Raw genomic sequence first — 16,642 nt, forward strand, 5'->3', positions numbered from 1 at the left:
GTTACACATATCTGGTCTGTTTCTCTGTGTAATGATTTGACAAATAATTTGCTAATCACTAACAGAAGTTAATATGGTTAAAAAAAATATATCTATATATATAATATGTACAGCAATAAACTGTTAGTTTATTAATTTAGTAATTAATGTAATGTAATTGTGGTCATATCTTATCAGTTTTGATACAATATATGATATATAAACTAATTATTTTTGTATTACACAAACTAATGATAAAATAAAATTATAGCATTATTAATAATTAGTCAATTTAATTAAGTATCATTTCCTTGTTTGTCAAGGCCCAAATGCAGTAAAAACAATTACTGCAGGCATCAGATTTGAAATGTCGACACCACAGAACCAGCAGTATTTTGGAATAAGGTATCTGGTTATGTGTATGCTTTTATTTGTTTATTATTACAATTAGCCTATTAATAAAATATCGCGCAAATAAAATATTGCACAAAACATGCAACAGACAGTTTCAGTGAAATAACTATGAACTGTATTTTAATTAACTGTCAATGTACCATTTGTTAATGATGGTTATTAGAACGTGTTGCTAGCTACTGCACCTACCAAGCGACTACACTAATGTTGCCAATAACAACAATTGCACACCATCATTTTAGTTATGTAGATAAACAAGTTCTGCTCACTTTTTACAACTGTGTCCCTCAATCTGTAAACATTTTTTGGTCAAACCAACACTTTTAGTTTAGTCCTCCAGTAGTTACAGTAACCAACAGGCAGCAACAGTGCACAATCTGCAGGAAAAACAAGAATTACAAATACAATAAAATACAAATACAACTCTTTGTTTCTGAAGGGAATACCGCAGCTAAATCCAGAACCACTGCGGTGGACTTCCATAGTGCAAATGCGACCTCAGGGGCCTCGGCGGCTGCGGACCCCGGTCTGAGGCGGCTGTCAAAAGACATGTTCTGCCTGAATGGATGAGGGAAAGGAAGCAGGGGCGGGTGGAGTGAGCCGGCCGCTACGCGAGGGAGAAATCTAACAGTGTGACGGAGGCAGAGGCCGGCTGATTGGGGCTCCAGAGCTCGTGTGCACAGATTGAACCTAAATGTCACAGTGCTTTTGTGTCCAAAGGCCCACACGGGGACGATGTATGTCGAGTATTTACATGGGTGGAGGGTTAGCGATGGAGTCAGGACCACCTGTCAGCACAGCAGTCTGAGTGTTTGGTACAGCGTCTGGTAATCTGTTGCTCCTCAAGTCCTCCTGAAGCGCGTGAATATGTGTGTATATTTATTATCTGCAGTACATTCTTCTGATTTTACAATTAGACACAATTTGATCTGGACACAGACATTCGCAAAAATCATTGCCAACCCTGGCAGCGGCTTAAAATTTCAGGCACAAAGACTAAGTGACATTATCCATCAAGTAGGTCACGAAAAAATGGCCGAACAGGTGGCGAAGTGTAGAGGGCCAAGCAGGAGGTAAAGCTGAGCTGTAAGGGACGTCAGCGGAGGATCCATAGAGTACATGTACAGTAGGTAGAGGTGACACTGCCAAACCAGAGAGAAAATTAGTGAAGTCACACTCATCTGAGGAAAGGTTAACACATTGATTAGTGTTTAATATGTTCTGTATCAGCGTATTTGTTCCTGCGCCGCTCCTTTCTCCATAATTGCACAGACAATCCACATTTAAAAATGAGTGGATTTCAAGCGCAGGATGGCGTTGCAGTTGTAGTTCATCAGCAGTTGCATAATCATAATCACAGGCAAATTTACATCCAGTCCTCCCAGAGAGCTGCTGCTAATAATAGCATCTCTCGCTCAGGTTACCACAGGAATATTAAGCATCCATTGTTTGCTACTTTTCTCTCTGGCTTCTTTCATTATCCCCTTCTGGTCTTTTGTGCTCTTAGACTTTAGCTTATTTATATAAAATAATAACGCTTCTGTGACTAAAAGCGTAAAGTCTGTATCAGGTACATCAGAGAAGATAATCTGATCAAGGTGGACGTTTATTGACTTTGCTGGAACTCGACAGTAAGTGAGCAAAATCAATCTGTGTTTGCGTCAAAGCTTTGCGAAGCCTCGAGCTCTTAAAGGCTTAACAAGCAAGGCAGTTTAGTGAAAGGTGAACGGCTGCATTATTCAACGAGGATTTATTCATGTTACCTTAATGTTTGCAGCCTTTAATGCAACAGAGATTGTTATCTTTAAGTGGGAAACAATAAAAAAAAAATACTTTACAAGTGCGGCAGCAAATGAGGCGGCGTATTCTGACTTCATCTCTTTGATGCTCTTAACTAACATCTGAACAGAGGTTATCTGAAGAAGCCTGTGGTGGATTAAAACAGGAGGTGGAGATGTTTGTCTTGTACAACATGGGACCTTGTTATCAAGAAAAAATAGGGAATGTGTTATTGGGTCAAAAAAAAAAGTAGTGTTTAATATAAAAATCAGGTGCTCTTCAAGGATAGGGCCAGAAATGAGATGAAAATAAAACAAACAATGACTGTCCTGTTTGTTGATAATTACAGTGTAACAGCTGGCAGTCTGTAAGGATCCAAGGCACTGATTATAAATATAAAAATCCTTTATTAATTCATGGATGAGCCAATGAAGTTTGACTCACAGTTTTAATCAGGGCACAGAGTACAACGAGAAAAGTTTTATTTATTTAGTCAGCTATCACCACCTCATCTAATGTTTGCACAGCTGACCTCTATTTTTGTCTCTTGCTGTAAAAAAGACGTTTAGATTGGGACTGATGCATGTCATTGCTCTGGCATTTCCTAAAGGAAGAGATATGCCACCAATTTGACACATTGAGTTTACTTGTTACTGACTGATAGGAGGTGGAGTGGGTTACTAAAAGGCAGGTTATCTCAGCCTCTGCTACCTGAATTCAACCATTTTTCTTCAAATCCGTCACTAACTTCCTTAGTGCTTCATTTTGCCTAGAGTACAGCATCATAGTCCCAAGAGAAGAGAAGAGAAACCTGCATCATTTATGAAGGACAACCTGCTGATTCTGACGCACTGAGACACACCCTGCTGTGCAAGTCCAGATGGACAAGACACAAGTTATCAGACAGGTTGTAAACAAGCCAATAGATTATCTGAGATACTGAAAGCAAAAGCAGAAGCACCTGAAATGTGTGCAGAAAACTACAGCAAGGTCAAAATTGAACCTTTAACCAAGAACTTGGGTCTGTAAACTGTGTTGTTTACAACGAACATTCTGGACTATTTTGTTGTTCACCTCAGGCTGAAGCTTGTATTTGATCGTCTGACTGGTTGTGTTTCTTGTCCTGTTTGAATTCTTTTTGAACTATACTGAATGTTCAGGGATTTTATTCTGGGATGTTAAATGTGCATTTAACCTTTTGCTTTATATGATCACATCCACTACATGTCCAGATGAGTAAAGGACAAAGAAATGAACTTGACATCATGGATGTCGTACTGCTGGAGCGCACTAGAATGATGCTCCACCACTTTTTTTCTCCAAGTGAGGAGAGAGCATTTTCAATTCCCATAATTCCTTTCTTTTGAAGCTCTTGAAGATCCAATCATGACTGAAGCAAATGGTGCATCAAGAAGCATTTTCCCAGCTGCTTTCTATAGGCAGTTATGAGTGTTTTGCATGCTGCTAATGCAGTCTGGGCGCCTTGCATTTTAGATAAGAGACTTTATAGCCAATAAAAACAAATAGAATGGTCAAAGTTGTCATATTGACTTTTCATTGATGAGAAAAATGTCATGCAGACTTTCAGAGACAGAGAAAGCAAGCACTCTCTCTGCAGTGTAATATTCTCAACATGACAGTATTCTCAAGTCAGTCTAACATTTAATCATATGGTCGGTTACAGCTGACCATATAATTAAATGTAGTGATATGTATGCACTTTCCACTGTAGGAACAATGGTGAAATGACCTGAAATAGCTACAGTTTAATTGCACATTTTGATGAATGCATGCATCACTTGTGTGCTCCTTTACTTAGACAAATAGCACGACCTCTGCTATCATCACTATTTAAAACATGTCTAGTAGTTTTTCTATATCACCAGTATTAACCACCATATTGGTCACCAAAAAAGGCTTGCATAAACTCTGGTACAAAGGTATTATTATTACAGACTGGTGGTCAAAATAATAAACAAGACAGAAGTTGTTATAACCCTGAATTATTCTTTAAATCTACCATACTTAAACATTCAGATCTCACCTTGGCCCTGGACACTAAGACCCCTTTGTTCTCCTCCTCTTCTATCCTCCTGCAATCCTTTCATCTCTTTCTTGACGTCAGGGAGTGGTGTCCCCACGATGCATGGAGGCCCGTCCCCATGTGGCTTGTCCACCACCACCCCCTCCGCCTCCCCCTCCCCCTCCTCCTCCTCCTCCCCCGTGGTCTTTATCTGACTCTGGCTGGCTCTGGGCTCGCTCAGGCTTCGGGTTGGGGGTGCATGGTGGGTCGGGCTGTTGCACCGACATGGTCCTGCGCAGGTGGGTACGCTTACACAGGAAGTCAGGCTTGGCTGAGAGACCAAATGATCCTTTCCTGAGGACCATGCGAACCGAAGGGGATTTCTTAGGTCTGGCTCTGTGCCCAAACTGAAGGGTGGAGAGGTGCGCTGCATAGCCATCACTCAGGAACTACAAATACCACATAGAGAGGTTGTTAGAAAGTTGGAAAGAGAGGAGTAAGAAGCTTAAAGTAAACCAAGAGGAAAACCAAAAACCTTCCAGAACTGAATTGGGCAGAAACACCATGAAATCCGACTAAAGAAAGCAATTAAAGATACAAATGAGAATTAAACTACCTGGCATTGATTCTGGTACTTCTTCGAAGGTCTGCCAACAATATAAATCTGTGAGGGGCTGAGGCCGAGCATGTTGTAAACAGAGATGTCCTTCATGGAGCCATAAGCAGAGTTGATCTTAATGTGACACTGCAGAGAGAGGAAATAATCAGTCGGAGATGTGTGTGGCATTTAGATGCAGCGCAACCCAAGGCTACAACACTGTGAGCTCACAAAAGAGTGAGGGGGAAGAGGAAAATCTGACGATCTCATGCTTCAGAAGAAAGATTAACTGCAAGATCTGTACCTCCTGTATGAGGTTCCTGAGGAAGATGGTCTTCTGTCGCAGGGGATCGTGAACCAGACCTTCAGAAAAGAAGATCATCCCGTGGGGGAAATTGTGCTGCGAGAGCCACGATACCACACGCTGCTTCTGCATGTCAGGACGGCCTGTGATGTAGATAATCAGATATCCCAGGTCCTGCCAGTGCCTGCATGTGAATACATGACATCAAACACGCCTCAGAGTTACTCATTTTGATCAGCAGTAGATTTTTTTCACAGCAGCTGTTTTGATATGACATAGTGTAAACACAGGTTTTACCAGTGATACTAATTAAGGTTCCATTCCATTCAGTTCAAACAGAGTCAGGATGCTACTATCGTGCATGTTGGCTCCCTGGAAAAGCCCTGCTGCAATAAATGGAACGGGAAACACTAAAAAAGCGCATTCATTGAACATTCATGAAATGAGTTAATCAATTTGCAACTAATGAACGTTGTTCACACCTGAGAGAAATAATTAGAGAGAGTTCATGTTGTCAGCTGATCAAAACAGTGTGATGCAGACTCACAGCAGAGAGAGATACAGCGATCAACGTTATAGATGCTTGGTTCCTCTATTTCATCTCCACTCTTTATTTCCTTGCAGTTTCCGTGCATTAGTTTCATGTTACTGACTGTGTAGTTGCTGTGGCTGCTTTCACTCAGTGTGTTTGTGTGCACACCACTGGAAACACGTTTACCCTACTATTTCATAGCAATATGGCTGCCTGGAAAAGGGTCTATAGAGCCAATATCATGGACAGGACATACTTAAAAGACCAGTTTACTAGTAGGCTTTAGTGGCATCTAGTGGTGAGCTTGCAGATTGCAAACACCCTCCCCCTCCAAGTGAGTAGAAAAACCTGCAAAAGCCCCTTACTTACTGTAGAAACATGGCAGTGTATCATGGAAAAACTCCATGGACTAGGAACCGCTGCCTCTGTCAGTATAAAAGGTTTATTCTAAGACTTCTAAGACAATTAAAACACAATGATTCTTATTTTCAGGTGATAATACACTAATGAAAACATAAATATGAATATTATATTCCATTTCAGCCACATTGTGCTAATAAATCACTGCAAATCTTGGACACTGGTCCTTTAAACGCTTAAAACATGTAGTATGTGAACAAGCATACAGAATCTCTCCTGAATGCTCTTCACATGAATGCACAAACTCACTCACCCACACTCACACGCTCACTCAGACGCTGTTACTTCTCACCTGACGACATCGACTGCTCCAGGGCGAACCTTGGGGTCACTGCCCATGATTGACACACTGGCAGCAAAAGAGCCGTCGATGCTGAAGACCACACATTCCATGCCCCGTGGCAGCACAGTCAGGTAGGCCTCTGCACTTGTTTGATCCCCCCTTGGGAGAAATGAAGAGAGAGGTTGCAGGAGCAATGGAAACTGCATTTTCTGTACGCACTGGTTATTCCTTTCAAGGCCTTTTAAACGCCATCCTCTCACCGGAAGCCCACGCACGCCAGTACAGGGCATGGATACAGGAATTAATTCAGTCATTCTGCATCTTATTTGATAACGCAGGACTGTGTAAAGGACATGATACATGGATGCTTACTTGACCACCATTTTAATGGGATAGACTCCCAGGCCGAGCTTCTTGCTCTTGGGGATGGTGTATGTGACTCTGCCACTGCTGTTAGTCACCTCCGTGTCAAAGTGCACCCAGCGGCCAGACTGAGGCTGTGTCATGAGCAGGATGTCCACCTGAGAGGGTACAGGGTGGGGGTCAACAGGTGCAGATTAACGTAAGACACAAGCATAATGATCAATCATGTTGCTGCTTCTCACCTTTTCTCCGGTCAGAGTGACCATGTCCAACGGGCCGTACATGAACCGACCAACCAGAGTCTGAGGTCCATCCTCAGTGGCGATGACATCGTTCACCCTGTGGTTGGAGGTGACGTTCTACAGTAGATGAAAAGAAGAGGAATAAAACACGGTCAAGGTTTTAACCTTTTATTGCTGCTTACGTGATGATCAGGAGGAAATCTGAGCATTTACTGATGAAGACTGTGAGATGAGGTGGAAAGCTCTGAAATGTCTTCAGAATTCCTGCACAAAATCTGATTGGCTCTTTCATTCACTTAACATACTGGACACATTTTCTTTAATATTTTTTTCATATTTCATTGTCATTTTTCTATTTTCAATTTGTACATCTTCACTTGCTGTACCTGCTTTTTTTTTTTTTTATCTTTCTTTGTATTTTTCCACAATGTATGCACCAAAATACCAAGGCAAATTCCTCGTAGGTAGAAAACCTGCTTGGCAATAAACCTGATCCTGAAAAAGTGTGAAAAAATAGATTTTTTCCACACATTAAGACCTTAACACCAAGAATTAACTTGAATGCTCAAACCTGAGAAAGCTTTACACAGACTGTCTGTGAGCACACAAACCACCTCAGAAGAGCTGCAGACACACAAATGATTAATTAATGATTACAAACACACACTTAAAGCCACTACTATCAATATTTTACTATTAACAATGGATCAAATGACTGTGTAATGTGCAGGAAGGTTGATTCTTGTGATAACCACATAGATAATATCGCCATTCATACAGCTTTTTAAGAGTAAAATTCAAGCACTTTCAAGGTTTTTAAACCCAAAATTTCCAGAATCTTTATCATTCCATCTAAATTGTTACTATAAATGCAATTGCACATTCATTGTATCCACATGAATCAATATATATTGATTGATTCATACTGCTAACTTTGATTGTATGTTTTGATCATGATTATTTAAAGGACCAGTGTGTAATAATTACAGGAATTCATGTACATAAATTAGATATATTATATATATAACTATGTTATTTATTATTATCAATCAATGTAAACTCATAATCTATGTTCCCATTACTTTAGAAATAGCCATTTATAGTTACATACTGTCGGGTCAACTTACGGAGATCATCACTTATGACCCACTAGAAGTGTGTAATGGTGCCTGTATCTGCAGAGACTCTGCTCTCTGCCCACATTTCCTCTTGTATTGCTGTGCTCTGGATGCTTCTGGGCTTCAGCCTGTTTGATAGTGATGTATGGCCTCCAGCCAATACAGTGCACAGGTTTTGAGGTCGGACCTCTATGAAAACGAAGTGACCAACAGTTACATTGCATTCACCGTCTCTTTCCTCTGCTGAGGGCTGCTGAAAGAGTTTTTTTTTTTTACACCCAGGCAGTGCAGACTGAGGATCACTTTGGCAGTTTTCACACAAAACCCAGCATTGCACTGAAGTATGAGTGTATTTATTTGTGCTTTAAAACATTAACCCCTATAAAACAATCAGCAGATTTTTCTCTGATTTACTTCTTTGTTCTCACCAGCGGTGCTCACTCTCCTAATTCACAGTAGAAACGATGTTGTAGATTCTACCTTTATAGGTAGTATGGTGTGAATATATGAATCTCATGTTTATATTTTGATTTCACAGTCCAAAAATGACCAGTTAATTAAACTGAGCGATCCCCGCAAGCTAGTTCAGGCAGTCAACTCAAGCTGCATTGCTTTCCACACTTGACATGCCTCACTCCACCACAATCATCTACCAAACACACCCTCCCAATCTGGCGCTCTATTTAAGATGTTAGATTTTCTGTCCCTCCCTGCCATGCACTGCTGCCCCGCATCAGTACTGGGGCCAATTCTTTCAGCCTCTCTACCACCCCAGCATCTATCTGCAGGCTTCAGCAGGCGCTGACACCCTGGGAGTGAGACCTTACAATTATTTGTCTTTCTCCAGAATTACTTTCTGCACCTTTAAAGACCCATTCAAAGTTCACATAGAATTAAAGGATTTTATATGGTGATGATAAGACGAACCAATGACTGATTAGACATTAGGTAGAACATGTGACTACAAAATAACTTCTGCGCTGCCTGAACTTCTGTGAGGATCCATTGAAATCACAGCTGGTGTCTTTACAAGCCTTGAGGACACACAGCACTGTACAACAAGCAGGGGAAGTTTTCTCTGCTTTGATGTGTTGCGTTTCCAGACTCCCAGCCAAATGCCTCTGAAGTATACACTGCGGGACCTTCCAGAAAAGAGGGTTAACTCTCTATTAAGCTTCCATGTCTTGTTCTTTGCTGCATATTGCAGCATTCAGTGATTACCTCCAAGTGAGCCAGCGCAGAAACACTAATCCCTAAATCTCTTCTTGCTGAGATGGTTGCATTTTAACAGCATATTATCTGCACACTAATGTATGATTATCATGCTCTGTTGCGGGTCACCATGACAGAAACTTTAAATCTCTTCCCAACTTCATTGTCGGCGGGAGATTTCTGTGACCTTTAGTTTATTCTGAAGATTTTTTCTCAGCATACAAACTCTTTTTCAACACCCTGTAGATAGTATAATAAAAGACAACATTTCCTCTACAAGTCTGGGCAGGATTTAAGCTCACGCAGAGCCGAGAAAATGTTTCCTTTTTAAAATGTGAGATATGAGAGTCACAGCTTATATAAAAATACTACTGTATAACAAAACTCCATGAGTAAACAAAAGCAACAGCAGTTAATTCTATCTTTGTTTATTGCAATGATTTCATCAGGCTCGAGAGGCTGTGGTTACATTTTGTTTACTTGAAGCAGAGTGCCGTTTATTGACAGCACTCACTGAAAGATAATGAAGCATCTGCACATAACAAATGGTGTAAAGTGCTAATGTGATCCAACATGTTCTGGTTGTATTTAACTGTTTCAATACATTGGCTAATGATACTTGATTTAACAGATGTGACACCTGTTGTTTTGCTTTGTCAACAATTAATTGTTTGCCGGCATGAGGTCCTACTGATCCGCTGATGGCAATCAAGCAAACCATATATACACACCTGCACAGGCACAAACACACACAGTATATAAAACATAATCATACACAGAGGCAGACTGGGTTAAAAATCTAACACCAGTCTCCACATTCATTCGATTCACATGAGGGAATGTTTAGAGAGAAGAGTTTTGTTGACATATTTGTCTGTTCACTGTGTATTCCAGTATGATGTCATTTACTTATAAGTAAAAAGCATCCAGAATAGTTAATTGCACCCAAGTGTTGGCAGTTTCAAGAGTTAGTCAATTACACTTAATAACATAATTAAAGGGATATTTCAGATAATTAAGAGTGGGTTTATATGAAGTACTGATCGGTTGTCAGTGTATTGTTTGGAGAGGCAGAGAACAGCTGTGGATTGGGTCAGCAACAAAAGGTATTTTAGCAACTTAAAGGCATAATGTGCAAAATTTTCCTTAAAAAAATGTCTAGACTCTAGACTTAGAAAAACTTAATTCTTTTCAATCATCACTTATGACCTTCTAGAACTGTGGTTCCCAACTTGGGGTTTGGGTCCACCTTTTGGGGGGTCCTAAAAGTCAGAAGGGGTCCCCAAGTCTTTGTCTCCTCTGAGGTTGTCAATATCAGATTTGCACATGTTAACTAAAACTGCAATTTATTGTAGTATTCAACATCCTGGGATGTTCTGGTGCATTTATGACAGGTCAGACAAATTCTACTGATTTTATCTTTGAAAAAGGTCTGCCTAAAAAAATCAATATCAGTCTGAGTGAATAGAATATTTTCACCCTTTAACTTTGCTGCCAGACAGCCTCTTCTGACAATAAACTGCTGTTGTAAAAGCCAAGCATCTCTCCAAACCAACCAAACTCCATAAGCAAAATAAGTAATTTTCCCTCGCAGAACACCAGAGCTGCTTGTCTACCAGTGCCTCTATCTGTTAGTTTTTGTGTTATTGTGTGACTGTGGTGAATCCAAACTAACTTTTGAGAAGACAGAAGTCGCACAATAACACAAACAAACTAACAGATCCAGGTAATGGTAAATTAGTGACTCTCTTTTTCAGGAATATAAAATTACTGATTTGTGGAGTTTGGTTGGTTTGGAGAGAGCCACCTTTGGCTTATATAATGGTGGTTTCCCATTGAAAAAGGCTGCCTGACAACAAAGTTTAAATGGTGAAAATATTCTTAATGTAGAGTACACTTAAACTGATATTGATTTTTTTTAGGTGGACCTTTTTTAATTGGTTAAAATACATTTTGTTCCTGCTGTTTGTGATACCCAATCCGCCGCTGAACACACAGAGAACGTAAAACATCACAGCTACTGTGTGACTTAAGGCAGCCTGACAGTGTTCGATATGTAGTGAGATTTCCTCGACACAGTTCACTGGGCACTCTGTGCAGTCGCATGTGAAAACAAGAAAACACCACGCGCCTCAGTATCACCATCTACTCACAGACGAAGTGTGGGAGAGATCAGATGGAGAATCAGACCCCTGCCTGTGAAAAAGCAGCAGACAGCAGCCACACGAGTGGTCTTGCTCCAGCTGTGACAAAGACCTCTTACCACCAAGCCAGGGAAGATCACAAACAGAGGCCAAGACTCTCCGAATGGCATCACTCTGCTGCAGATGAGCTGCAGATTCAATCGGCACAGAGCAACTCTAAACCTCCACATACTAAATCACAGCACTCAGGACGTGGCAACTTTTTCCACTACTACTTTTCCTTAAGCACTGACATAAGAAACACATCACTTGGCCAAGGTGAGGCCTGACAGACTGAAATATAGATGTTTCCATGGTGCTCACAGTGCACAGGTCTATTTATAGCCTCAATAAAAGCAGGCAGTCACTTAACTCTTGTCTTTAGAAAACTGCAGATAAAAGGAGCATTTGGTGGATGGCAACGTGACCTTGATTGTTCTATTCGGCAGGGCTCAGAAGCATCATGTAATTGTGTGTGTCTGCCTGCTTCAGTGCTTCAAGGCGAAAAGTGTGAGAGTATTTTAAGAATTGCAGGCTAACGCTCTACAACCTCAGCAGTTAGTGATAAATGTATTTTTAGTCTGAATAAATGCAAGGCCATTGTGGCAGGAAAATAATCTCTGATGTGAGTGTTTGTGTGGGTGGTTGTATTTCTGAGGCACCTCAGAGACGATGTTCCAGGTTGTGTAATAAATTGTGTCCAAGCCAAAGTGCATTGTTTAAATATTCATGAATTTGTTCATAAAGTTTGAATATGAGCTACTAAAAGTTAATTGCGCAGCCATAAAATCACATTTGTGTTGGTAATTTTGCCAGCAGAGCAAACTGGGACGGAAGTATATTTTTTACAAAGTGAAGCACAGAATAATTTATTACCCTCAGTTTGACATGTGTCCTCCTTCTGAGCCATTTCTCCCGTGGGCTGGATGGAGAGAACGGAGCAGAGTCCAGCTTGTCTGCTTCCTGGGTCTTCACACAGTCACATCGCATGAGCTGTGAAGGAAAAAATGCATATATAAGAGCCTTTGCAATCAATGTTACATCTTACATTAAAGGGATAGTTTGGATTATTTAAAGTGGGGTTGCATGAGGTTCTCATCCATATTCAGTGTATTACCTACAGCAGATGGCTGTTTTGAAAAAACAGAGAGGAGTACCAGCCAAATGTGTTATAGCCACCTGAAAAAGTCAGTTTAAGTGTAAGCTATATTTAGAATATTTTCACAGCTTTATCTTGTGATCAGACAGCCTCCTTTAGATGGGAAACCACCGATATATAAGTGAAATATCGTTCTCTCTCACTCAACCATTTTTACCTCGCAGGAAAAGTAATTTTATTTAAAGTTTATTGTACTTATATATATATGACAAATTTAATGTTGCATGTTGTACTAACTCATAGTAAATATATATATGCCACCACCATGTACTGTAGGTAATACACTTTGATAATACACTCATTGATGAATACCTCAAGCAACCCCACTTCAAATAATCCAAACTATCTCTTTAAACAGACAGAACAGGTTTCTCTACCATGACTCTAGTTTCACCTGAGCACTGTCTGCACCAGTGAAGAAAAGACAATAATAACACAGAATCATCTGAAGCCTTGAAATTAAATCTGCAGTTATGTTTAGGGATCATAAATCATAATTCTAACGGAAAGCTTTTGTGACAAGAGCAGCTCCGACACAGATTAAGGGCTGAGGGGTGATTTGGAGTATTCCAAGAAAATTACCGCTCACTACATGAAAGAGAGCATGCATATCATTCCTGCCTGATTGGACGGAGAGATGCTCTTTTTTTTTACAAATCCATTTTCATACATGCTGAACAATGACTGTGAGAAAAGTACATGATTCAGCTTAAATAAAGCATTTTCTGTGCAGCCGTTTAATTCCTTGACAGTCTTTTAATACGATGTGGCTTTAAGTGGAGCTGAAAACCGCTGAACCAAAATAATGATCTGCAGGTTTATTAGCTTCCTGATCGCGTTGATAGCACTTCTTCTTCCCGGTGTGCTCTCCTTATTCTGCTCACGTTTCCTCACAAAGAAGACATGCTGCAGCAGACAGAGGCAGGCTGGGAGCTCTGCTTTCTAATGATCGGGTTCAAAGACTGCTGGTGTTTCCGCTGGCTTTTAATAGGACCTGACATAATGACACCTGTTCAATTTCTTTATTTATTTGTTGTCCTGCTGTTTGTTGGTGTCTGAGGATTCAGGTAACATCCTTGTCATTATCGCAGATGCACAACTGCACACCATACATGAATGTAATCACTGTCTATGGCCTAATCTCACGGGACTTGTATCATCAGGGGGCCTTGTGTGTTGTAAAAAATACCCTCCCATGTCTGTGTTTCATGGTGTGCATTTGCACAGGATAACAGGGCTGTATTTTACTTGAATTTACTGACATAATCCTCTGGATATGATGTCAAAACTCTGCATAATATAAACGTTTCAGAAGCTGAACATCTGTTCTTTAACAGACGCTTTAATAATATAGTTTAGAGTTGCGTTACAAACATAAATACACATTTGCAGCACATCACTCATTTTAAACGAGGCCAGCTCTGCAGTTCAACATAATGAACCACAATGACATAGAATGACATACTTGTTCAGTTCAGTGTTAGTTTTGATTTAGTTTTAGTCAGAGCCTTTTGCCTAAAAGGCCATTTAGGTTTTTAGTAAATCTATGGTAGCTTTAGTCAACCAAACTCTAGTGGGCTTAGTTAACATGTAATGCATTATTTAAAAAATTCTTTAGAGTTTACAAACCCATTATACTGTACTGTATTTCTATCTGTTAACCTGTTATTAACATTAACATTAAGTATACTACAGTTCTGTGTATCTAACATTAAGTAGACTATACTCAGTGTTGGGCTGTTACTGAAATTTATTACATGGCTTTGTTAGATTCTCTTTTCTGATTGGTCAATTACAGCATTATAAGGTCTGTTATATCTTTATACCAAACTGTTGTTATGAAGAACACATGGTTGCAATGGAGACAGATCTGATAATAGATTTCAGAGGAGCAATTCAATACAATACATGTTTAAATCCGTAAAATAATTTGAAAATTAATATTTTGGGTCAAATCACAGAGTAACCCTATAATCAGCATGATAGCACAGGGAGCAGATCATGATTGCAATATCAAAACCCTTCAAGGTAAATCAAGACCCCTCCGCTGTGGGGAAATAAACCCCGACAGAGTGACGCAGGACCACAACAGAAAACAGAGGGCTCTGTAATCACTTTAATCTGAAGCCGTTCATTTCACACTAATGACCTGCTTACTGTACATTATCCCTTACTTAGTATAAGTTACATTTACTGGTTATTAAATTACTGTATATGTAGGTAAAGGAAAAGTTACTTTTGCATTTCTTTTAAATGCCTGTTTTAATTCTCTTATTAATGCACACAGCTATATTATTTATGTGTGGTGATATTAAGTGAGAACTGTCAATTTTTTATTCATTGTTGTACCCATTATCGCTGATAGGAATTATTAATACCCTGGACCACCACAGGGCAGCAATGACTAGTGTTCCTACATGTAAGCTACATTTTTATTGACTTTTTGATAATTGGATTTGGTAGAATATATACATGTTAATCAAACATTGCTACAGTAGTTAATAAAAAATTATATGAAGAACATTTCGTTACCAGAACATCAGGTGACATTAGGCCATAGATCAGGGAATAGGCAGCATTTGTCTGCTGTCGTCTGTAACTGTCTGTTATTTTCAGGTTAAGACAAAAGCAACAAGTAACGAATCCATTTAAATTTGTGAAATTAATTTGTAGGTCTTCTTCTATTTCTCCAAAGTGTTTACATTTCTGTACAGTTTATTAAACTGGCCGCAAGTCCACGCTTCCCATGTAGATCAGTATTATCCAGCTGTGTGAATCAAACAACAAACAAAGATATTTGATTTCTTCCCACCTCCCAAACATTTTCATCACAGTTTTCTATGTTGACCATTTCATCATAGTTTCTGTCATAATAAGAAGGTACATATACATGGCAGGTGATTTGTGGTGGGATTTTCACTTTACAAATTATCTATATTAAGATAAAGATCACAGACAACCTCCTCAATTATAAGAAAATTACTGGAGATCCCCAGGTAAAACTAGTCCTGTGTGAATAGGACTAATGATCTGATATTCACGAGCAGCTCAGTGGGCTGATGGTAGTACTAACACTGCCAGAGCTCAAGGTTTAATTCCCACTTATTACTAGGCATATATATCCCCTGATGGCACTATAAGACTCTATGGTTGGGCCCGTTGTGACTTCAGAAAGTTGATGATACTGATATGAAAATGACCAGAGACTCACTTCAGCTGAGAACACATTAGCAAACTTTTAAAATCCTAACCAACCGTAAAAGTAGCTGGCACCACACATTTAATGTCTGACTTTAACAGATTATAGTCATTCATGCACTTATTTTTTTCTGGGCTCGTCTGCTGTAACTCCCTCCTCTCTGGCATTAACCAGAAGTAACTCTCTTGTCTATGAGTAGTTCAGACTACAGCAGCTGGGCTTCTTACTGGATTTAACAGACATCACATCACTACAGTCCTGGCTTCTCTCCACTGGCTCACGGATCATTTTAAAATTGATTTTAGGATTTTACTGATTCCACTTAAAGCACATATGGGTCTTGCCCCAGGCTACATAGCCTTAATGTTGACCCCATATGAGCCAGGTCACAGGCTTAGATCCTCAGGCGAGGCCCTTCTAGCTGCTCCAAAGTTGAGACTTCAGAACTGTCCAAAAGAAGAAAGATAACTATGACAATAACGCTAATGATGTGAACATCCACACTGGTGAACAATAATGTCCTATAAACAGCGGTGCCAAGCACACGCTGTGTCAGCAGCTTAGGAAAATGGATATTGACCTGTGCAGAAAAACAAAAAGGGACCCAAAAGGATATACTGATTCATGAAATTTGTCGGAGACGAGAAGAGTTAGGAGCATCCAACACTGTTATGCAAGCTGTCATTTATTTGGGACAAATTTTATTTATACTTCGGTATGAGTCAACATCAATTCAGTGCATCAGAAGGACCGAACAGACGGAGACCCCACCAGCTCCAAAACCGTTTAACACTACATTTTGGGTATAATGTGCAGTTTACAGCCTAATATTAT

The 16,642-nt window shown here is 39.9% G+C and overlaps 1 protein-coding gene across 1 annotated transcript in view; it reads right to left on the reverse strand.

Moving 5' to 3' along the window:
* Positions 1–241: 241 nt before the first annotated feature.
* The window catches only part of pitpnm3 (PITPNM family member 3), a 150,814-nt gene continuing 134,413 nt past the window's right edge, over positions 242–16,642 (reverse strand). Inside the window, exons 13-20 of the mRNA XM_084717946.1 lie at positions 12,327–12,443; positions 6,938–7,054; positions 6,705–6,853; positions 6,342–6,491; positions 5,098–5,281; positions 4,812–4,940; positions 4,217–4,644; positions 242–1,535 (exon numbers count right to left, since the gene is read on the reverse strand). Of these exons, the coding sequence (XP_084574072.1) occupies positions 4,294–4,644; positions 4,812–4,940; positions 5,098–5,281; positions 6,342–6,491; positions 6,705–6,853; positions 6,938–7,054; positions 12,327–12,443 (1,197 nt within the window). The 3' untranslated portion in view covers positions 242–1,535; positions 4,217–4,293. The remainder of the gene's footprint in view (positions 1,536–4,216; positions 4,645–4,811; positions 4,941–5,097; positions 5,282–6,341; positions 6,492–6,704; positions 6,854–6,937; positions 7,055–12,326; positions 12,444–16,642) is intronic.

This window comes from Lutjanus erythropterus, chromosome 4, assembly GCF_056507025.1.
Source record: "Lutjanus erythropterus isolate fLutEry1 chromosome 4, fLutEry1.hap2, whole genome shotgun sequence".
In the NCBI taxonomy this organism is placed as follows: Eukaryota; Metazoa; Chordata; class Actinopteri; order Lutjaniformes; family Lutjanidae; genus Lutjanus; species Lutjanus erythropterus.